Source organism: Podarcis melisellensis, assembly GCF_964234715.1.
Source record: "Podarcis melisellensis genome assembly, chromosome: 6".
Lineage (NCBI taxonomy): Eukaryota > Metazoa > Chordata > Lepidosauria > Squamata > Lacertidae > Podarcis > Podarcis melisellensis.
Window position 1 is genome coordinate 93657655 of NC_138538.1, and position 24010 is coordinate 93681664.

A 24010-nucleotide genomic window follows, 5' to 3' on the forward strand; every position below is an offset into this window, starting at 1 on the left:
GTGTCCGGCCAGAATGATGGGGTTGGAGATGCTCCTTCAGGTATACAGGACCGAGGCCATTTAGGTCAGCACCTCCTTATTCCTCCTCTACAATTTCATGATTCTATGATTCATCTGATGTTCAGTTGCTTGTGTCACTGTTGCACTCTGGCAGGTAGGTAAAGGGGCAAGGAGGCTGCAGTGAAAACACTAGTGTGTTTGCATTGCACTGACTTTGTCCCTCCTCTTCCCTGCCTGAGTGTGCAGAGCAATGAGGACAACTGGAGGACAGGTGAACACTGCTGACTCTCCCTATGATTACATAGACTGCTTGGGTGGCAGCTGAGTTGGGTGACTGCTTGGGTGGCACCTGTTCACCCAGGCTTTTATAGGGGATTGACAAGATGGCACCAACCCAAAGAGATATGGGAAGTTTCATTGGTTGCATGCATTAAACATCTGCTAAAACCCCATTTGTTTGTTCAGCCCTATTTTGGTATTTAGAAGGGTTTTCTGTTCGGCTGATTATCGTGCAATAAAATAAAATACTAAAACCATGCACACTGAAGTGTCTACATCAAAGAATACTCTTGCCAAGAAACAGGGTAAAGTTTTTGCACATGAGTTTCAACAGACCACAAGCACACCCAATACCAAACTGGGTTCTCTCTTCTCCCTGCAATCCTAGCTCATATACAACGAAAAGCCCAGACCGAAATGGGTAAGTTCCCCCTCACCTCATCTCCAACATCATGTTTTCTAACTTCACTGACGTTTCTGCACTGTAGAGTCGGACGTAGAATTGCGAAGGAGAGACAATGTATTCCACAAATAGTCCCACTAAAGCACTGGTGTCCAGCTGGGGAAGGCTGTAAAGGCTTCTGTCCTGGACGGCATCTGGCGGGATTTCATTTCCCATGATCTCTTGAATAATGTGAGTATCCTCCATACCCAGGTGCTGCAAACATAAGGAAAGTAAAAGAAAGTCATTCTGATCCATGCAGTACAACAGATTCATCCGGGCCACTCAATAATAATAATAATAATAATAATAATAATAATTTTTTATTTATACCCCGCCCATCTGGCTGGGCCTCCCCAGCCACTCTGGGCGGTTACCATAAAAACCAAAAATACAGTAAAATATCACACGTTAAAAACTACCCTGAACAGGGCTGGAAAATCCCAAGTACTTGACTACACGGGAATCCAAAACACTTTCCTAGTCTTCCAAGTCTCCATCCCAACAGCAATGAGTCTGGATGCCCTAACATGCAACAAAAAGTGCCACACAGACAGCCCTAACTCCATTACATCCCTTCCTGATTTTCCATACCCTCAGTAAATAATTCCTCTATGACATGGTTCTGCTGAAACATCAAAGCATCTCTCGCTCACATTTTCCTCACTTACTTACGTGTTTATATACTTATATCCCATTTTCCCAGGCAAAAACACTACAAAGCAGCTTGGAGTATCACCAAACTAATATAAACACAATGTAAATAAACATTCATAAAACAATTTTAAAATGCAAACCAGACAGATTTTTGAAAAACAAACAAAGGTAGGAGAGGCAGAGGTAGGGGGAAATCCTAATTGTGGGGGTGGGGCTATGGCTGAATACAGCCTGGAAACTTCTGTTACTTCAGAATTTGGTTGAGAGAAAGCTAACTGAGATTGTATGAAATTAGTGTATCACACCAATACTTTGTCGTCTTCACTGGCTCCCAGATTATTCCCAGACCCAATCGAAGGTGCTGGACCTTTAAAGAGCAGTTTACTCTCTTTACTACCCTTACTCGCAACACATGCCTACCAACCTAGATTTAGAAATCTTCTCAGAAGTCCTACTCCAAATGAGATGTGGCAGTTGGCTACATCTCAGTGGTAGCACTCACTGTAGAATTATCTTCCCAAGGAACCTTACCTGAAACCTACTGACAAAATGTGCATTCTTAAACTATATTATACTTTTGGTTTTTAATTTGAATTTTGTTGTTGTTGTGAGTTGCCTTGAGCACTTAAATTGCAGGATGGCTTGCAAAACTCTGTTAGCAAGTAATAATTAAGTAAACAAAGCTAATATATTAAACAATAAGGCACATTTTAATATCACTGGTTAAAGGAAAGCCTTAAATCTAATTTTGGTAACAAGTTAATAAATATTTGTTACAAGTTCCTATTGAATGAGTTTTTTAAAAAAAACTAAAATAAGGAAGCGGCTGGGATCTATAGAGATGGATAACCACACAAGGGGCTTGGGCTTCTCAAGCAGAATTTTTAATTTCTTCTTTGAAAAGTCTTTCATCTCATGTCACAACAATCTGCTTTTCAAACTCTCCTTAGTTTCAGAGTTTGCCATGCAGCAGTGGAAGGGAGCAGACTACCCTTCAAGAAAATGAATCTATAGCCCCTGAATCTACTAAGTCAGAACTTGTACCGTTCCTTATATCCTAGCTAACAAAATTTGAAACAGTGAAATCAATGTAAAAATTTCTCTGACCGTCAAGACAGGAGGGTAAAAGCAGGTATTTACAGCCCTAGATGTAAAGTATAAAAATTAGTTGCTTTAGTGGCTATGGATATTATGCTTCTTAATATATGTTCATGTGTTATGTTCTGATGTCTTCTGAATGTCAGGTAGTTGTTTATCGCTTTGACATCTGCTGGAAGGGCGTTCCACAGGGCGGGCGCCACTACCGAGAAGGCCCTCTGCCTGGTTCCCTGTAGCCTCACTTCTCGCAATGACGGAACCGCCAGAAGGCCCTCGGCGCTGGACCTCAGCGTCCGGGCAGAATGATGGGGGTGGAGACGCTCCTTCAGGTATACTGGACCGAGGCCATTTAGGGCTTTAAAAGGTCAGCACCAACACTTTGAATTGTGCTTGGAAACGTACTGGGAGCCAATGTAGGTCTTTCAAGACCGGTGTTTAGTTGGGAACTCGCTCGTTTTCCATTTTGGGGCTAACAAAACATGGGCCACAGCAGTGGCATACATAAATAACCTTTTTTTGACACCTGGGAATTTCAGTCTGAATTATCCCCAACAGAAAGGACTCTGGTTTTTTGGGGAAAGTACTTTTAAACATGTTTTTCAGTTCATTATGGATCATTTCCCAATATTATTTTACCCTTTTACAAGTCCACCACATATGAAAGAAGATTCCCTCCACCTCTTTGCATCTCCAGCATTTATCTGATTCAGTCTTCTACATGTTTGCAAGCCTACTTGGAGTTAAATACCATCTGTGAATCATTTTCAGGTTGTTCTTCAAAGAATAACATGCTGTAAACTTCAAGTCATATTGTGTCCTATATCTATTGTCCAGTGTGTCATTGAGACTTGTAACAAGCTTTAAAATACTTTATTTTGAAATCAGTTGTGGTCTCCCCAAGGTTCCTTACAAGGCGTTTTTTCCAGGAGGTCGCTAGGTGAGTTACTCCAAGTCCAAATGTCCATTAAAATACCTGCTTCCACCACCTACTGGCTTATAGATTGCAGCAAGACTCTCCCTTTATATCTTTACTCTAGTACACCCACACAAGAGTGCTGCTTGCGTGAGTGTTGGGAGGACCGCTCCCTTTTCTGCCAACTCCATCCGGCCTAGGGGGCGGGGCCTGCATCACCGCCACAGCATAAGAGGCCTGAGAGAGGCTTCCGGGACACGGCTGCTGCTGCTGCTGCTGCCGCTGCTTGCGTGAGTGTTGGGAAGACCGCTCCCTCTCCTGCCAACTCCATCCGGCCTAGGGGGCGGGGCCTGCACTACCACTACAGTTCAGAGGCCTGAGCAGCTACCGGCAGCAATGGACAAAATGGTTTTAAATGTTTTAATCGCTTTTAATTTGCAGCATCTTAAATGGTGGTTGTTGTTTTTTAGAATATTATATTATTCCATTATTTTATTTTTGCTTGGGGTGGGATAAGCACTGAGTCAGCACTATTGTTCCTTGCTTTGTTTTGTTTTGTTCTGTTTTGTTTTATTATTATTATTATTCTGTTAAATTATTATACAGTTTGTATTTTGCCTTTTAAGGGGAAGGGTCATGGCTGCCTGGGAGTGGGCCTCAGCCAATAGATTGGGTGAGGCAGGTTCCACAGGGGGGGATGTATTGGGACACCCGATCTCAGTGATCACGGGCAGGAGGAGGAGTTATGCTAAGACCAGACCATGTCATTACCGAGGAGGCAGGTTTAGTCATTGTTTGAGGACTATCCCTGCCTCCAGGTCTGGTCCTGACCGGAAGGATACAGTAATCAACAAGGGAAACCCACATGACCTGAAAGTGTTGCTGTGCAATGCCAGGTCAATGATGAATAAAACCACTGCCATCCACGACCTGATTGTGGATGGAGGATTTGACCTGGCATGTGTGACAGAGACCTGGTTGGATGAAGCAGATGGGCCTGTCCTTGCCGCTGCTTGCCCACCAGGTTTCTCTTACGCACAGCAACCCAGGTCATGTGGGCGGGGAGGGGGGGTTGCAGTGATTTTTAGGAAGTCATTAGTCTGCACCAGGCGTCCTATTGGGAAGACCCAGTTTTCTGAGTGCATGTTCTGGAAGTTGGGCAATAGGGGCAGTACAGGATTCCTACTGGTGTACCGACCTCCCCGCTGCACCAAGGATTCCCTGCCCGAGCTGCTTCAGGTCGTGGCGGATATGCTCCTGGAGACACCTAGCTTGGTTGTCCTGGGGGATTTTAACATCCATGCCGACACGACCTTACAAGGAGCCGCTCGGGACTTCGTGGAAAGCATGGCCTCCATGGGGCTGTCCCTGAATAAGTCTGGCCCAGCTCATAGCCACGGACATGCCTTAGACTTGGTGTTTTCCTCTACGGATGTTGGTGATCTGACATTAACTAAAAGCGAAACAAAAGAAGTGCCATGGTCAGATCACTTCCTGGTGCAACTGGACTTCTCCGCAACCCTTCCCCTCCGCAGGGAGGTGGGACCGATTCGGATGGTCCGCCCCCGCCACTTAATGGATCCAATTGGCTTCCAGAGAGTGGTAGGGGGTGCTTTATCCCAAGTTGATGGCCTTTCAGCTGATTCCCTGGTGGCCCGCTGGAATGCGGAGTTAACCAGGGCAATTGACTGTCTGGCTCCGAAGCGCCCTCTCCGATTGCATGGAGCCCGGACAGCCCCGTGGTTTTCCCCGGAGCTGAGGGTGATGAAACAATCGTTGAGACGGCTAGAGCGCCGGTGGCGGAAAACTCATTCTGAATCAGACCGGACACGGGTTAGAGCTCAACGTCGAGCCTACCAAGTGGCAATGGCGACGGCGAAGAGGGCCTTCTTCGCCACCTCCATTGCATCTGCAGAAAACAGCAGCAGGAGACTTTTTCAGGTGGTTCGCAGTTTATCGGAACCACCTGTACCACCGGGGCCTGGTAGGGACCCCAAGATCTCCTGCAATGCTTTTGCAAAGTTTTTTGCAGATAAAATCGCTCAGATTCAGAAGGAGGTAGACTCCACCGTGGGAGCAGGGCCAGGGCGGGAGAGTGCTAGAGTTCTGTCTGGTCCTGTTATATGGGATCAATTCCAATCTGTTACCTCCGAGGATGTGGACAGGCTGCTTGGACGAGTGAAACCGACCACCTGTCTCCTTGATCCTTGCCCATCCTGGCTGATAAAAGCGAGCCGGGAAGCGCTGGGCGATGGGCTCTGCGGGGTGGTGAATGCTTCCCTCTGTGAGGGAGCCTTCCCAGACCCGCTGAAAGAGGCGGTCATTAAACCGCTTCTTAAAAAAACATCTTTAGACCCGGACAATTTGGCCAACTATCGCCCAGTCTCAAATCTGCCATTCTTGGGCAAGGTGATTGAGCGGGTGGTTGCTGAACAACTCCAAGCACGCCTGGAGGAAACGGACCATTTGGATCCCTTCCAATCGGGATTCAGGCCTCACCATGGGACTGAAACTGCCTTGGTCGCGCTGGTTGATGATCTCCGGCGGGCTAGGGACAAAGGTGAGAGCTGTTTCCTAGTTCTGCTGGATCTCTCAGAGGCCTTTGACACCATCGACCATAACATCCTTCTGGACCGTCTAGAGGGGCTGGGAGCTGGGGGCACTGTCATACAGTGGTTCCGCTCCTTCCTCCTGGGCCGTGTCCAGAAAGTGGTGGGGGGGGGGTGAGTGTTCAGACCCCTGGGCTCTCACTTGTGGGGTGCCTCAGGGTTCTGTCCTCTCCCCCATGCTTTTTAATATCTATATGAAGCCGCTGGGAGAGATCATCAGGGAGTTTGGACTGGGTGTTCATCAGTATGCAGATGACACCCAGCTCTACCTCTCCTTTAAATCAGAACCAGTGAAGGCGGTGAAGGTCCTGTGTGAGTGCCTGGAGGCGGTTGGAGGTTGGATGGCGGCTAACAGATTGAGGTTGAATCCTGACAAGACAGAAGTACTGTTTTTGGGGGACAGGAGGCGGGCAGGTGTGGAGGATTCCCTGGTCCTGAATGGGGTAACTGTGCCCCTGAAGGACCAGGTGCGCAGCCTGGGAGTCATTTTGGACTCACAGCTGTCCATGGAGGCGCAGGTTAACTCTGTGTCCAGGGCAGCTGTCTACCAGCTCCACCTGGTACGCAGGCTAAGACCCTACCTCCCCGCGGACTGTCTCGCCAGAGTGGTGCATGCTCTAGTTATCTCACGCTTGGACTACTGCAACGCGCTCTACGTGGGGCTACCTTTGAAGGTGACCCGGAAACTGCAATTAATCCAGAATGCGGCAGCTAGACTGGTGACTGGGAGTGGCCGCCGGGACCACATAACACCGGTTCTGAGAGATCTGCACTGGCTCCCAGTACGTTTCCGAGCACGATTCAAAGTGTTGGTGCTGACCTTTAAAGCCCTAAACGGCCTCGGTCCTGTATACCTGAAGGAGCGTCTCCACCCCCATCGTTCAGCCCGGACACTGAGATCCAGTGCCGAGGGCCTTCTGGCGGTTCTTCTCGGTAGTGGCGCCCGCCCTGTGGAACGCCCCTCCAGCAGATGTCAAAGCGATAAACAACTACCTGACATTCAGAAGACATCTTAAGGCAGCCCTGTTCAGGGAAGTTTTTAACGTGTGATATTTTACTGTATTTTTGGTTTCTATGGAAGCCACCCAGAGTGGCTGGGGAGGCCCAGCCAGATGGGCGGGGTATAAATAATATATTATTATTATTATAAAGAAGAATGGGAACTTGACAGAATATGTACAACTTGCAGACTTAACATATAGAATAAGAGAATAAGAAGAGCATACGTTTAAAGAAGATTGGAAAATGTTTACTGAATATATGGGAAATAATTGTGTACAGCTGAAAACGCTGGCAGCATTAAGTTAAATTCAACAATGTAAATGTTGATGTAGGCAATAACGGAATACTGAAAGGTATAGTTTTTGTAAAATATGCAGGGATTTATGATATGTAAAATGAACCAGGGAAAGAGAAGAAGTCACATCACTGATATCTTAAGGATGTAAAATGAGTATGTTAAATTGTAAAACAGAAAAATTAATAAAAATTATATACAAAAACAACTGATTTCAAAATAAAGTAAATACAATCTACTGTTAAGTCGTCTCTTGATATCTATCCAACTGTTGTAAAACATGACGCTACTTGTTAACCATGATACCACGCCAATGTCAGCCTACCGGTGTCGCCATCTTCGTTACTACACTAAGTTTCACATCTGGAGCCTTAGATTCCTCCAGAGGAAAATTCCAGCTGGGAAGCTCATGCACATCTGGCGTCTCTTCATGGGCTAAAGAGTCAGGCTGGGCAATCTTATCACTTGAATGCTCATCTGTAGGAACAACAGATACTTATGTTTAGAAGGCAAACACACAACCTTCATTTTTAAAAGTCTGAATTGGCAGTTCCCAAAGTTCAAGCCCAAAGGAGGAAGTTTGCATTCAAGAATCATACATCACAGAAGCAAGGCCAAACTACACGTGACGATAGTTATATGTTTTAAAGAAACATGCTTCATCTGCCATTTTCACACCTGGGGAAAAACCAACCAGAGTGTCCAGTTGGAATAGGCTCCCATTCTGAATCAGGGCAGAGTCCTGACTTGCTTTTCTGCTCAAAACTTCCCCTACTTGGCTGCTATTCCTCCCCCCCCCCCAAAAAGGTGTTGTTAAATTCGAAAATAAAAGTAGTCTATTAAGCATGCATGCTTAATGCATCTTCACACATCACAGAAAATTAGGAAGGATCTAAGACAGGCATAGGCAAATTTGGCCCTCCAGATGTTTTGAGACTACCATCCCTGACCACTGGTCCTGTTAGCTAGGGATGATGGGAGTTGTAGTCCCAAAACATCTGGAGGGCCTAGTTTGCATATGACTGATCTAAGAAGAGGGAGGGAGGCATCTGAAGACCATCTCAGAGCCTGTTCAGCTGGACATTCCCCCAACCTGTGAAAAGAGCCTTGATACAAACATAGGAAGCTGCCATATACTGAGTCCATCTACTTGGTCCATCTTGCTCAGTACTGCAACTGACTGTGGACCCTACCTGGAGATGGCAGAGACTGATCCTGGGACCTTCAGCTTGCAAGACAGATGCTCTACCACTGAGCTGTAGCCCTTCTCTGCTTTGATAACTTTGATACGTTGGTATTGTTTAGTGCAATTTTTAAAAATACAGTTTAATGTTTCTTGGGATCCACCTTGGAAGGATCTGTAAGCTGGAAAGTAAAACAAGGTCCAATCTGCCAGCCTTTCTGAGGGCTAAAAGTACAAGCTGCAACCATGGTTCACCTTTGTCTCACCCCTGCCAAATATTCTGGAGCAGATCATCCCACTTATAAGGACACTATTATCCTGAGCAAACTCAGCCAAGGAGGACAAACGGGTTGGTGGTTTAATTCCTTATTGACAAAAGCATGCACTTACAGCAGCTCCTAGGGGGCACAGAATGCACACACACCACTTCTGGCCTCTACATAGCTGGCATCAACTTTTTCAGGCTTGTGCCCCAGTTGAACAATGGCACATTAGTGGGACACACACACACCCCGGCTTAAGCACCCTCATCAGACAAGAGTGCACGCAAGCAACTGGCGACTTCCTGGTGAGGCGATAGCCTGGGTAATGGGCCATGAAGGGAAGCAAAGGAAGGTGCTCTGTGCCATACGGCAAATGGGTGGAGGCCTCTTCCTCAACTTGTGGGTAGTTGGAAGGACAAAGGCAGAGTAGAGAGTGTTAAGTGATGTGAGATAGAAGCTAGCAGGTGAAAAGCAACAGGCTAGGAAGCCAGAGTCAGAGCGATGTTTGACTTCTGTTTGAATCTAAGGCTGCAACTCTGGAAGAAGCAAAAGCTCATTGGGGTGTTAATGCTGTGAATCCTGCCATCTTAGACTCATTTTGTATATATGTGTAAATAAATCTCATATTATAAAGACACCACAATCACCACTGTGCCTCATTCCAAGGAAACTGAACCTTGGTAAGCACCTGGAATCTCACACTACAGTGGTACCTCGGGTTACAGACCCTTCAGGTTACAGGCGCTTCAGGTTACAGACTCCGCTAACCCAGAAATAGTACCTCAGGTTAAGAACTTTGCTTCAGGATGAGAACAGAAATTGTGCAGCAGCAGCAGGAGACCCCATTAGCTAAAGTGGTACCTCAGGTTAAGAACAGTTTCAGGTTAAGAACGGACCTCCAGAATGAATTAAGTTCTTAACCCGAGGTACCACTGTACTTGGAAATTGGGATGGCATACGATAATATATTGTGTGCCAAGGGGAAAACAATAGGGGCCTATCAACACACCTATGGTATGAATTATAGTCTATTGCAACCCAAATGCGAACTTACTTTATCAAATGGCATGGGTTAAGCAGTTTGTTTGTTTGTGCCCAATCCAACCTGCACCTTGGAAGTATCTGCAAAGGCAGCGTTCCCCACTTACCATCTCTTAAGCGCTGTGACTCAATGTCAAAGATGCGCCAGTCTTGTTCCCCTTCTTTGCACTCAATATGGAGAACATCACTAAGGGCACCAACCAGTTCCATCAGGTTTAAGAAACCTAGTTTCTTTACTGCCAGTATTTCTTTAAAATGTCGCTAGATATAAAGAAAATCTGATTAATCAAAGCAAAAAGGACGTCCTGCAATATTCTTCCTTTGGTCTTGCAATAGCTATACTAACAGCAATAAAAATAGGTACTTTTTGGAAGCTAAAATGCTCTCCAAAACATTTAGTTCAAGTGCTGGTCAAGAAGGAAATGGGCAGCGAGTGGGGTGGAGAAAAGGGAAAATAGTGAATTTGAACTTTTCATAGGAAATCTCTTTGAATCTGGTCCATAAAAACTGGAAACCATCTCCATTTTCACCCAGAGAATGTAACCCAGTAAATTTTCTTGTCTGTTTTGTTCACTTTTTGTCGAAGCTGAACAATATTTTAGCCTACTAAATTGAAATTCGAATCAGAGATTTTTGTTTATCTAAGCAAAAGAAAAGGAAGATTAGAAGAACTTCCCTCATCCCACCCCCAATAGTAGAGTAAGATTACACGGAGGCAACAATAAAACCAAACCAGAAGCAGGCAATGCTTTTTCTGCTGAGGGCCACATACCCTTAGAGGTAACTTGTTAAGGGCAGAACCATCACTTTCCCCCCTGCTCCCCTTCTTCCCACCACCTGTTACCTATAAGACCAAAGGCTATATAATATTAAGTCAAGGGGTGTAGATTGTGCACTAATGTGCTGAACCATGGTTTAGAAGAGTGTGCATGAGCTGGAACGAGCCTAAGCAAACTGTGGTCTAGCATGCTGAGCTATTGGCTGCCTCTCTGACTCAGGCGCCAATATTTGTTTCAGTAGAAACATACACAGAAAAGGACAAGAGCAAAAGCAACTTCCGAAAGGAGGAAACATACCTCAAATTCACCAGGTAACTTAGAAGCAAGCAATCCTTCGGGGTGCTGCGCTACAATCTAAATTGCAAACAACATAAAGTCAACAATTATTTGTCATGCAGTCTAAACAGCCGATAAGAATGTTGCGCATGAAACAAACATTTACAACAATACCCCCCAACTAGCCACTTGTCTTGCATCTAAGAAAACATTTGCAAAATAAAAATATACAGGCACAACAGTTTATTTTCTATACACAGCTACATGCAATACAATTTCCCAATTTTTTTCTTTAAAGCACCCAGGACTCAGCTAGACTGGTTAAAAAAAAGGGATTTATGTGTTGTATGTGTGATTTAACATTGTGCCACCAGATGGCGATGCGGAGTCCTATTTTTCTCCACCTGTTTTCCGTTTAAATTTACAATGCTTTAAACTGAAACGCTTCTTTGATGTGTCTAGATCCAGCCCAGGGTTTCTGGAATATAAGAGGTCAAGGAGAGGGGCACACAGGCTGGGTTTTAAGATTATTGATTCAGACATTCTTCCTTAGTTTTCAATCCTGATTTGCAAAGTAAGCACAAGACAGTCTCCCAGCTCAGACAAATGGTCAAATCATCATATGTCTCACACCAGGAAAGACGGTGGGAAGCATGGCAGGGAATGTTTGCCTAAGGCTCCTTTGCATAGTTTTAATTAATGACATGCCTTTAAAAAAAACAATCAACCTAAGTTCCTTAAATTATGAACACTTACAGTTTTTATTTTTTCCTTAAGTTCTGAGCTGATTGTCCCTCCAGGTCCTTTCTGGGAAAGTGCTATCTGCATCTCCTTCTCTAGCTTTGAGAAACAGATTCCACAGATATGAAAAAAGTGAGAGGGAAAGCCAATGCATACAAATTGGCATCCATTCATATAAATGTGGCGTTTACATTGGAAACTTCACACTGAAAGTTTTGAACACCACACAATAATCACTTCAGATATATTAATGGTAGATTATATATCAAGATTACATGATAGGATTGGTACAAATATTGTAAATAAGTTCCATTTTTTAAAAGCAGCAGGTTGAGTCTTTACATTTCCCCACCTTTGGTGCCCTCTTCTTCCTGCTCACTCACACAGCCTAATCTCCCACCTACATCTAAAATATACATAATATTGTATAATTATGCAGTATAGCAGGAATGACATCATTGGACAAAATAGTTCCCAATAAACTCAATCCTTTCCGTACATAATTTCTAAGCATCCGAAAGCTAGAGGAACCTACTTTTAACAACAGCTTCTGTTTAGTGATAACCCTGTCCTCCTCTGCAGGAGCCAAAGAAAAAAAAAGTTATGCGCCCAATTCAAGGTGCTCACATTAGTGTTTAAAGCCCTAAACAATTCAGTCCCTAAAACTGAAAGACCACCTCCTTCCCTGCAGAATCTCAGGTACCAAGATTGGCAGAGGGGTCACTCTCAGAAGCGAGGGAGGGAGGGAGAAGGTGGTTCAGCAGAGGGCATTCTCCATGGCAGCCAGAGCTGTGAAATTTCCTCCCCACAGATGTGCATCCAGCACCATCATTATATGGCTTCTAGGGAATGCTGAAGATGCACCTCTATATCCTGGCTTTCCAAAGCTGAGATGTATATTTTTAGGATCCACGTTATTTCTGTGGTTTTAAGTTGTTTTCACCTGTTTGTAATATTGTGTTGTTATGATGCAACCAGCCTTGGGAACTTAGGGTAAAGGGCAGGTAATAAGGTGCCCTCGACCACCAAACCACTGCATCTTGCCCAGTGTAAGTGTAATCCATGCTGCTGCTACTTTTTTAATTCAATGGACACAAGCTTACATTTTTAGTGGTACAGTGGTACCTCGGGTTACAGACGCTTCAGGTTACAGACTCCGCTAACCCAGAAATAGTACCTCAGGTTAAGAACTTTGAATCAGGTTAAGAGCAGAAATTGTGCTCCGGTGGCGCGGCAGCAGCGGGAGGCCCCATTAGCTAAAGTGGTGCTTCAGGTTAAGAACAGTTTCAGGTTAAGAACGGACCTCCGGAACGAATTAAGTACTTAACCCAAGGTACTACTGTATAGGGTAAGGTGTATAGGGTAAGGACTGCAGCAATAACTGCTGACTGAACTCCCATCCATTGACTGAGTCAGGCAAGAAGTCTTCTGCCTTGTTTTTTCAAAGACCTCTGCAGTTTGCAGTACTTTTTCACTGATAGAAATGCAAGAAAACAATTCCAAGCCTGCTTCCAGAAGGCAGCTCCTAGAGCTAATAATTGCAGTGAGCTAAATATGGAAGAGCAATCAACTCTCCACACTATCAGGGGCACTGTGTGTTTCCAGTGTCTACATCCTTATATGTTCTGCCCACACAGAGCATGTAGCACAGCAGCTGTGGTTTGGGAGTGTCCAATTTGTCTGAGCAGCAAAAAGAAATAAATATAAAAGTCTAAGTGATCCTTAAAAAAAAAATTAATTAACACTAATTCACTGAGACTTGATTGCCCATTGTACTCTTCAGTAAATGCCAAAATGACAAGCAATTTAACATTTGTATGGAAACGTAAGTGTTTAAATTGAAGGTGGGGGACAAAAGCATTGTTACCAGAAAGGCAGCAGGGTTCATTTTTAAAAATTGTATAGCTACAGCTTTAGAACATTTGTTCATTAAAAAGATCTATTTTAGTAATATTAATATTTTAATATAAATGCTTACACATAGCTCTTCAGTGCTAATTAAAAGCTGGTTAACAAAAAAAAAAGGTCTGGATGAAAACGAAGGGATTTTGAATGGCACTACTGTAATCTTCCAAAAGTCACTTTTTAAAAACCCTTTTTAAAAAATAAAAAATAAGCTGAACAGAAGCATCAAGGCTGTCTACTGTAATCTTCCGAAAGTCACTTTTCAAAAACCCTTTTTAAAAAATAAAAAATAAGCTGAACAGAAGCATCAAGGCTGTCTACAGCTACAGAAACTGCACTGTTTTTCTGATCTTCCTCTGCAGTCTGAAAAATATGGAAAAACCACAGGACCGCATAACAAGTGTGCCCAGTAAAGAGTGAGTGAAAAAGGCACAGCAATGCCACACCAAATGTCTAGTGTGGAAGCACCCAGATCAACAAATTGTCTATGAACTCAGTGAGCGTTCCTTTGGAAAACTCCTCTTTCGTCCAATTTACATCTTCCTTGCTGTGACAGTCATTTTGATTAACTGTTTGCATTTGCTGCAGAAGCATATTATGCTATTATGCTGGGAGGTAACCGTGAGAAGAGGAGCTGAGCTTCTCTCTTTGAGCGAGTACAGTAGCAATTCCCACTGATGGGGGGGGAGACATGCCTGCACTATTCTGTGGGTCTCCATTTTTTCTCTTTTAGTTATGGCAGCTATTTTGTGTCATGACACATCCCACAGATGCCTAGTTATGTGATGCTAGAAAATTCTCTGGAGAATATTCTCCACAAACTGTAAATTCTCCGTCGTCTACACAGCTGCTTGAAATGTACACACCTCATTCATCGAGATGATTCTCGAGAATTTAACATCACTAATTATGTCAAGTGCCCATGGCAGCCATTTTATGACTGGCAGATTCCAAATATGCCCACTAGCTCAACCAAGAAGGCTGGCGACCTCTGTCCTCACCCAGCTTAAAGCAGATCTTTTCTCATCTTTAAGAACTTAGGTTTAAAATCCTTCTACAGGGATGATGTGTACTAATTAAGACACCAAACAATATGAAATGTGTCCATACGGATTCTCATTTTCTCACAATAACTAATTAAATATTCCCTTAGTTTAGTCACCTTTGGAGTGCAATGTTTCTATTACTTACTTGTTTCATCCTCTCATCAGTTCTCACCAACGGGGTTTCCACTGGTTTCAACTCTACTACTAAAGCATCAGATTCTTGGCTTGGAGATGGATTGTGATTATCCATAGGTAGGGCAGGGGTTGAAGATTTCTTCACTGCAGGTGCTGGCAGAGTAGTAGGCAAAGTCTGCTTTGTCTTATGTGATGGAATCACGGCTTTGCCTTAATAAAGCCAAGAAAGGGTTTACAGACATGATTTCACGTGACAGTTTTCTGTTTTCCCTGGGCAGGCAATGCTGGAAGGCTCACACTCATTTCCAAGAACACCTCCAAGAGCAGTGGAATCTCAATATAAGCCAACAGCACAGCACAAAACCCCTTACTGTATTGTTTTATTTATCACTTGCATGTTTGAGCAGATACAAGATGACTCACTCATCAGCTCAAGTGCACAAGGCTTAGGATCACCATTTTGCTTAACTGACAAAGCAGAAAGGAAGAATGAGCTTAATGCAGAGCCTTCATGAATACTTACAGTCATTGGAGGGGGACAGAAAGTACACCCTCTTTGAATTCTGTGGTTGTACATGAGGACATAATAACAGTCATCTGTTCCTTAGCAGGTCTTAAAATGAGGTAAATACAACCTCAGGTGAACAACATCAGATGTCATATTACAACATGCCATGATTTATGTAACAAAAATAAAGCCAAAATGGGGAAGCTATTTGTGAAAAACTTACTGCTTCCATAGGAATTAAGGGGCTAAGTAGAAGACAGGTGCTGCTAATCAAATGCGCTTGCTTAATTGGTCATCAGCAAGTGTACCCACCTCTACAAAAGCTGAAGTTTTATCAGTTTGCTGGTCTAGATAACATAATGCCAAGGAGGAAAGACATCAGCAATGCTCCTAGAGAAGCGGTACTGTATTTTTCGCTCCATAAGACACACTTTCCCCCTTCTAAAAAGTAAGGGGAAATGTGTGTGCGTCTTATGGAGTGAATGCAGGTGGGAGACTCTGCTCAGCGCTTCCTTTCACGAGCCACGTGGATCGCGTGTGCGGCTCTTGGGGGCCAGTGACAGGCTCCCCTTCTCCCTCCTCGGGGAAAAGCCTGCAAGCTCCGCACACACGTTCCACGCAGCTCATAAAAGGGAGCGCTGAGAAGAGCCTGGGATGCATACAGACTCTGCTCAGTGCTCCCTTTAAAGAATTTTTTTCCTTGCTTTCCCCCTCTAAAAACTAGGTGCGTCTTATGGAGCGAAAAATACGGTGATTGCTGCCCATGAAACTGGGAAGGGTTATAAAGCCATATCCAATTTTAATTCCATCATTCCACAGTGAGAAAGATTATTCAAAAGTGGAAAACATTCAAGATTGCAAGTAACTCAAGAGTTACATCTCAGAGTCTACAGGCCTTGGCATGTTAAATGTTAAAGTTCATAACAGTACAACCAGAAAAAGAACAAGTATGCTTTGTTTGGAAGGGTTGCCAGGGGAAAGCCTCTTCTCTATAAAAAGAATATGGCAGGACGGCTTAGGTTTGCAAAGTTGCATCTGAACAAAGCACAAAGCTCTGGAACAATGTCCCTTGGGCAGACGGTACCAAAGTGGAGATTTCTGGCCATAATGCACAGCGCCACATTTGGCGAAAACCAAACACAGCATATCAGCACAAACACCTCGTATCAGTTGTCAAGCACAGAGGTGGAGGGTTGATGATTTTAGCTTGTTTTGCAACCACAGGACCTGGGAACCCTGCAATCATTGAGTCACCATGAACCTCTCTGTATATCAAAGTATTCTAGAGTCAAATGTGAGGCCATCTGCCTGACAGCTGAAGCTTGGCTGGAACTGGGTCATGCAACAGGACAAGGATACCAAGCACACCAGCAAATCTACAACAGAATGGCTGAAAAAGAATCAAGGTGTTGCAATGGCCTAGTCAAAGTCCAGACCTCAACCCAATTGAAATGCTAGGGCAATACCTTTAGTAAGCTGTCCATAAAGAGATGCCAGCAAACCTTAATGAACTGAAGCAATGTTGTAAAGAAGAGTGGGTCAAAATTACTCCACAATAATGTGGGAAACTGATAAAGTCATACAGAAAACGATTACTTCAAGTTATTGCTGCTAAAGGTTGTTCTACAAGCTACTGAATCATAATAGGCTTCTCCATTTTGGATTCATTTCTATTAAATAAATCATGACACGTTGTGATATGTCATGTGTTGTTCATCTGAGGTTGTATTTACCTAATTTTAAGACCTGCTAAGGAACAGATGATTATTACCATGTCCTTATATGTAAAACCATGGAATTCAAAGAGGGTGTACTCCCCGCCCCCATGATGGTATTTCACTATGGTTTTCAGTTTCAAATGCTACTAAAAAATAATTGGCAATTTGGTCATAATTTTGCAGTAACAAAGCCAAGCTCTCTGAACCTCAGACCACAACCTTTCCCCAAGTTTACTCTATTTATTGGCACCTGTGACAAAAACAAATCAATTGTCTACCTATAGAAGTGAGCACATAATTTATTTGTAGATTCTTGCCCACAACCGTGTGCAATCTGCAGTTGGGTGCAAAATTCTACATGAATAGTACACACAAAGATTATTTATTTTAATTGAAGAGCACCAACGTCTTCGCTTCACCCCACTACTCCCACTCTCATGCTTGGCTGCTGTCTGAGAAAGAGCAGGACAGAGCAGATTTTCTCAGAAGAGTGCTACTCATTTTCCAGTAACAGATAGGTTTCTCAAAGTTCCTATATTTGTGATCCCACCTCTTCCAGCCATACCACTCGAGAGGGGCACTTATCTACACGCTGGGGCAGAAGGAGTTTGTATGTTTAATGTGGAGAGAAACCATAAGGCTGCAAGGTAGTATTGGGTAAAGCAAACACGAGTTGTAGAGTCATCTAGTTCAACCCCTTGCAATGCAGGAATCTCAACTAAATGAAGGTGCCAACTAAGAGCAATTTTCCCCTAGAGCTGAATTTAAGCAAACATAAACTTACACTCTGGCAGCTTTTCTGGATTTTTCTTCATGGAGGGCTTTAGAGTCAACAAGGACCCTGCCCTTGTCTGCACAACCGTGATGATATCTGAAGCTGCATTCAGCACTTCTAACATAGAGAAGAACCCAAAACGCATAAATTCAAACTTCCGTCCAAAGTGCCGACTAAAGGCTTTGTCGAAATCTGAAAGCAGGACAGGTGAAGATCTCAGCAGTTCCTTCAGTTCACTTTTTACCACAGCTGGCAGAGTAGGAGAAACCCGACCCCGCCGGGGCAGAGAAATTCGGGGGGGCTGAGGCAGGCCAGAGCAAGATCTGGCATTGAAAGAGAAATTTGGCTTTCCCCTGGAAAAATATGGCTTCGGTTTGCTTTTCTGTCTGGCAACCAAGCTTGCAATCAACTCAGTGGACTCATCTGGAATAGCTAAAAGACAGAAGCCCATATGGTTAAAGTTGCATGTTGACACAGAAAATTTCTCCTCTCCTCCCCCCTCCCCTTTCTTCTTGCCATCCTCTTACAACAAAATGGTACTGCCAAAGAAATACAGCTAGTTATCATAATACACAATATTTGTAGATTTGCAAGCATAGGTATTTTCCCAGCTGTTCAGACCAGAAGATCCTTCTTTCCCTAAGTTATTAGAGCTCCCATACCTCTCTATTTAATCTCATGTACAACCCTCCATTTCTATACTTACTTCCCTGCTTACCACCATCAAGGCAACCCAACCACGTACCCCAGCCTACAGTATTTGTGATTCATGTATGTGAAGGGAAACACCCACAACCATGAAATCTGTTGAAGGTGTCGCATGGTGTGCTCTCTCCTGGAGTGCTGTCTCGTTAGGTAGACATTACACATCAAACATGACCAAAAAAATATGCTATATACATAGAATTGAAAGTACTTTGGATGACTTGGGCTACGTTATGTCCAAATCTGTACCTTCTATTTGTTGTGGGAATAGCTTAATTCTGTTAACCCTGTGAGTGAAGTCTAAGTGCATTACACCCTGCAACATAAACACATTAAAAAAATACTCTTACATGCAGATTTCATCTTCTTAGGTTTAAAAACTGGTTCATATTTAAACCATGTTTGGGGAATGTGTCACCATGACACGATACTGCAGAAGAATTGCCTTTATTGTAAAACAAACCGCACTCTGCGGGGAAATGAAAGGTAATGCCCTTGACTGCTTTATGTTCAGAGGGACCTCAAAATCAAACTACAGGACATATTTACAATAGGCAGCTCTTTGGCCAAGTTCCATTATTTCTTGAACCACCTAGCGTAAACTCCCTGTATGCCTGCCAAACATTATTCCCCATTTATTGGCATTCCCTGCTCTTGCCGACTAATCCAAAACCCACCTCTGAGGACAGTATCGCCATTTCCACTAGGGCAGATGCTAACAACATCTGGCATATCCATCACCAGCTCCATGACAGAACGATAACCCAGGGCACGAAACGGAAGTGGTTCTCCTATCATAGACTTGTATTCTTTGTTTAACTCCATAGGGGTGAGGCCTTCCTTGACTGGTGTCAGCAGGGACCTCACTACTTTCTTCATCGAGTTCATCAGGCGTTCTTGATCGGACATGTTGACACTGGGGGAGGTGAGAAGGAAGTGTTAAAGAACAAAGAAATACTGCTCTTGGCGATAACCGGCTTAATAATCACCAGATAACGTTACTGTGAGATGGACAAGGGAGAACACAGTACAGGTACACAAACTGAAAAAGAGATACTGCTTGCCTTGGAAACCCAGAGGGATCTGAAAAAAAAAGGTGCTCAGAAAGAGCTGCTGCTTTGTTTTTACAACTGTAACCTTTGCATGGTTTTTACACAACTATAACAAACCCTTGGGACGCAGGTGGCGCTGTGGGTTAAAGCCTCAGCGCCTAGGACTTGCCAATCGAAAGGTCGGCGGTTCAAATCCCTGCGGCGGGGTGCGCTCCCGCTGCTCGGTTCCAGCGCCTGCCAACCTAGCAGTTCGAAAGCACCTCCGGGTGCAAGTAGATAAATAGGGACCGCTTACCAGCGGGAAGGTAAACGGCGTTTCCGTGTGCGGCTCTGGCTCGCCAGAGCAGCGATGTCACGCTGGCCACGTGACCCGGAAGTGTCTCCGGACAGCGCTGGCCCCTGGCCTCTTAAGCGAGATGGGCGCACAACCCCAGAGTCTGTCAAGACTGGCCCGTACGGGCAGGGGTACCTTTACCTTTTTAACAAACCCTTACCGTTAAAGTCTGAGCAAACTGGGTACAAGGTTTATCTTTCATCTCATCTCTCTCTAAGAGCACTGATAAACCCCATCATCCAAGCTCCCCCAAAAGCAATACTTGCAAGCATCAAGAGCACAATTCAGTCAGTCATAAACACTTTGGAGCTCCGTCATGGACAACTGATAAATGTACGGTAATCCCCACTAAAACCTGCTGAATTTAGTAAGTGCTGAGATTCTGCTAGATTGCACCCATAAATGGATATAACAACTTTGAAGGTTCTGATCTAGTGGCATCAAGATTTAGGGACTATAAAAAGGACCAGCCCTACCACTAGGCAAAGTCGACCACCTAAGGCAGCAGCCTCCTGACTACTCCTCTTATGTCTCTTGGCCATTTTCCTTTGTGGGAGGACAGAGCTGTGCAACTACACAACCTGTTCTAGCTACCCTCAACTATTATGTTGCCTTTGGTGCAGTGGAGGATGCTATCCTGCTGCCAGTGTAGAAGTCAAGTGCCACCCATTTAGTTTCTGTAGATAGAATGCAAAACGTCTTGGATCAGCCTTGGCTTGGTGCAATTTTAAGTTTTCACTATCCCACGGGGGAGTTTGGGAGCAATTGAATATAAACCTGGAAAGATATCTTCTGTTAACTTTCATAAGCCCAATAAACCCTTTCCCCCTTTTTTTTACAGGAAGGGGATGAGCCATACACAAGAGTCCATCCCCAAAGTCGGTGCCACTGTTCCCACAAGCCATACCTGCCCTCTAACAAAAACATTGCAACCAAGCCTGTCACCTCAACCTAGACATACATGATTCTTGTAAGCTGTTTAATTTTAATTTATTTATTAAAAGGTGGGAAGGAATGTTTGTTTAATTAATAAGCAGGTACGAATACGCCATCTTAAAATCAAGCCAGAAAAACCCCTTCCACAAAAGCACTCCTAATGCAACGACTCTAGACACCGAGGACAACACACCATAAAAAACCTGCATTATTCTCTGCTGTCCATGCAACCCTGTACCTTCCAGGGAGGGATATTCGTGTAAGGAATCTAGGCCGGGGTGGGGTTTGGGAATCCAAAGGGTGTATAATTATAATATGTTCTTTCTTTTTTATTTCCGTCATGTTATTAGTATGAAAAATTGGGGAATTCGTGGAAGGGAATTTGGGTCGACTTTAGAAAAAAGCTTTAAGATTGAGAATTGATGTACAAATATTGATGCTTATAAGGTAAAATTGGTTTTTTAAAATGAACTAAAGGTTAAAAATTGGGGTTAAGAACTTGTTGAATTAACAAATTTGAATTGGAATATAAGAAGGGGAAGTCAGGGAAATATGTTATAGAAAAATAAGGATTGTAAATTGTATGTGTTTTTAATTTTCTTTTTTCTTTTTTTGTTTTCCTTTTTTGATTTTTTAATGTATTAAAGTGGAAAATTTCAATAAATATATTTTTTTTAAAAAAGGAATCCAGGCCGCCCAACCAAGCTTCCATCCCACCCTTTCCCAAGGGCTAAAAGAAGTCAGAAACAATAAATAGCCAAATCACGACCCTCCCTCCCACCCCCTCTTTGGACCTGCACGCCTGCGACCCCCTCCTCACCACTTCCCTTCACGTGTAGGAGGAGGAAGCCCCTCGCCCGGACAGCAGGGTCGCGCCCTCGACCGACTGACACGAGACCGGGCGCGTTCAGACGCACGCGCCGCGCCCGAAGCCAAACTGCTCCGCCGCCCTCCGGCCCTCGCTCATTTTGAACCCGCTCCCTCTTAACGGCCAACCCGGATTTATATACGGGCCGTGTTTGAACCTCCACACGCGCAAACACGCAAGAATAGGCCCGCCCTCTCGCAGGCGCCGCTCTTTTGAAAGGCTTCTCAAGGAGCCAGACCTCGAGGCGGCGGCGGCGGCGGCCTCTTCTTCCCTCCCTCTTTCCAACGTCTCCTCGCGCCTTTTTCAAATAATAATTGAAATAAAGCGAGCAGACAAGCACAGCCCACCCCCTAACAAACCACCGGCACCAGACCCGAGAGAGGAGGGCGGGAAAGGAGGGCCGCTGCCACCCCTCGGTGGCGGGCTCGGAGCGGGAATCGCCTCACGGGCGGCCGCTTCACACGACGCCCTGGCCGGCCTGAGGAGAAAGGGGGGAAGGAGGGGACTGGCCTGGGGGATACTGGTCAGTGTGTTTGTGAACTGGGCTGGGGTCTTGAGTGAGGGGCATGACGTAATAATAATAATAATAATAATAATAATAATAATAATAATTAATAAATAATAATATGGAAAAGTTTGAAGCAGGTGAAGCACAGCAACCTTTGACAACGTGAGAACCGCAGCTATGCTGCCAAAGTATTTTTTAAATAAATTTTTATTAAGGTTTTTTTTTTTATACAAATGCATAGTTAATAAACAACTTTACTTATATACCATATTTTCATCACTTCTTTGGACTCCCTCACGACTCCCGCTCCCACTTACATCGTTGTGGAATTTTTTCAAGCAAATTATCATTTTGTTTACGGTCTTAAATCCACTCATTTAAACACAGTCTGTTCCTTTCTCCCAAAAAATATATACTTTCCTAATTTCACTTATCGTCAGATTCAAATCTAATTTAGTGGTAGACAGTTATTTATACTCTAGCATCCTTCTTAACATTCAGCCAAGTTGCAATACTTTTGTAGATAAATCTTGAATTTCTTCCAGTCTTCTTCAACCCTCTCTTCTCCCAGGTCTCGGATTCTGCCAGTCATCTCCACCAGTTGCATATAGTCCATCAGTTGCATCTGCCATTCTTCCAGTGTGGGTAGATCTTGAGTTTTCCAGTTCTTAGCGATGAGTATCCTTGCTGCCGTTGTTGCATACATGAAAAATGTTCTATCTTTCTTTAACACCTTCTGGTCGACGATGCCCAGAAGAAAGGCCTCTGGTTTCTTGGTAAAGGTATACTTAAACACCTTTTTCAGCTCGTTATATATCATTTCCCAGAAGGCCTTCACTTTAGGGCAAGTCCACCAGAGGTGAAAGAATGTTCCTTCATTTTCCTTACATTTCCAACATTTATTATCAGACGAATGGTATATTTTGGCCAGTTTAACTGGGGTCATGTACCATCTATATATCATTTTCATTACATTTTCCTTCAGAGCATTACATGCAGTGAAGTTCAGCCCAGTGGTCCACAACCTTTCCCAATCCTCAAACATGATGTTATGCCCAATATCCTGAGCCCACTTTATCATAGCCGATTTAACCATTTCGTCTTGTGTATTCCATTTCAGCAGCAAGTTATACATTCTTGAAAGTACCTTAGTCTTAGGTTCTAACAATTCTGTTTCCAACTTCGATTTCTCCACCTGGAACCCTAACTTTTTATCATTTTTGAACACTTCTTTAATCTGAGCGTAGTGTAACCAGTCTCGCACTTTGTCTTTCATTTTCTCTAAACTCTGCAATTTCCAATTGTCTCCATCTTTTTCTAATATTTCCCAATACTTTGGCCATTTGGCCTCCATATTGGTCCCAATATGCTGCCAAAGTAAACGAGTTCTCAGTATTCCATCGCGCCTCTGAAGCAATAATTCTGGACAATGTAGTTTGTTAAGGGTTGCTGGCAGTTGTAGCTCTGTGAGGTGTAAACTACACAGCCCAGAATTCTTCAAGGGATGTTTTGCATGTGCTGCAAAGGCAGGATGAGGCTAATGCAGAGCTACAGAGAGACACCAGCTCTATTCTCTGGTAATCCCTACTCCCATGCAGAGGCAACCTAAGGCCCGGGGGCCGGATCTGACCCAATCGCCTTCTAAATCTGGCCTGTGCATGGTCCAGGAATGAGTGTTTTTACATGAGTAAAATGTGTCCTTTTACAGTGGTTACATACACTTCAGGTTACATATGCCTCAGGTTACAGACTCCACTAACCCAGAAATGGTGCTTCAGGTTAAGAACTTTGCTTCAGGATGAGAACAGAAATCGTGCAGCGGCGGCGCGGCAGCAGCAGGAGGCCCCATTAGCTAAAGTGGTGCTTCAGGTTAAGAACAGTTTCAGGTTAAGAACAGACCTCTGGAACGAATTAAGTATGTAACCAGAGGTACCACTGTATT

At 44.0% G+C, this 24010-nt stretch overlaps 1 protein-coding gene across 7 annotated transcripts in view; it reads right to left on the reverse strand.

Annotated features, from left to right (window-relative positions):
- The window catches only part of TDRD5 (tudor domain containing 5), a 38550-nt gene extending 16520 nt beyond the window's left edge, over window positions 1-22030 (reverse strand). For 3 of the 7 annotated variants that reach the window (XM_081915072.1, XM_081915067.1, XM_081915073.1), the window contains exons 1-9: window positions 21487-21964; window positions 19048-19286; window positions 17675-18097; window positions 14675-14874; window positions 11594-11677; window positions 10859-10915; window positions 9890-10043; window positions 7621-7772; window positions 717-937 (exon numbers count right to left, since the gene is read on the reverse strand). In XM_081915072.1, the coding sequence (XP_081771198.1) occupies window positions 717-937; window positions 7621-7772; window positions 9890-10043; window positions 10859-10915; window positions 11594-11677; window positions 14675-14874; window positions 17675-18097; window positions 19048-19279 (1523 nt within the window). In that variant the 5' untranslated portion in view covers window positions 19280-19286; window positions 21487-21964. Of the gene's footprint in view, window positions 1-716; window positions 938-7620; window positions 7773-9889; window positions 10044-10858; window positions 10916-11593; window positions 11678-14674; window positions 14875-17674; window positions 18098-19047; window positions 19287-21486 lie in introns of all 7 variants that reach the window. The other 4 variants (XM_081915071.1, XM_081915070.1, XM_081915069.1 and 1 more) reach the window with 4 other exon arrangements.
- Between the last annotated feature and the right edge of the window lie 1980 nt (window positions 22031-24010).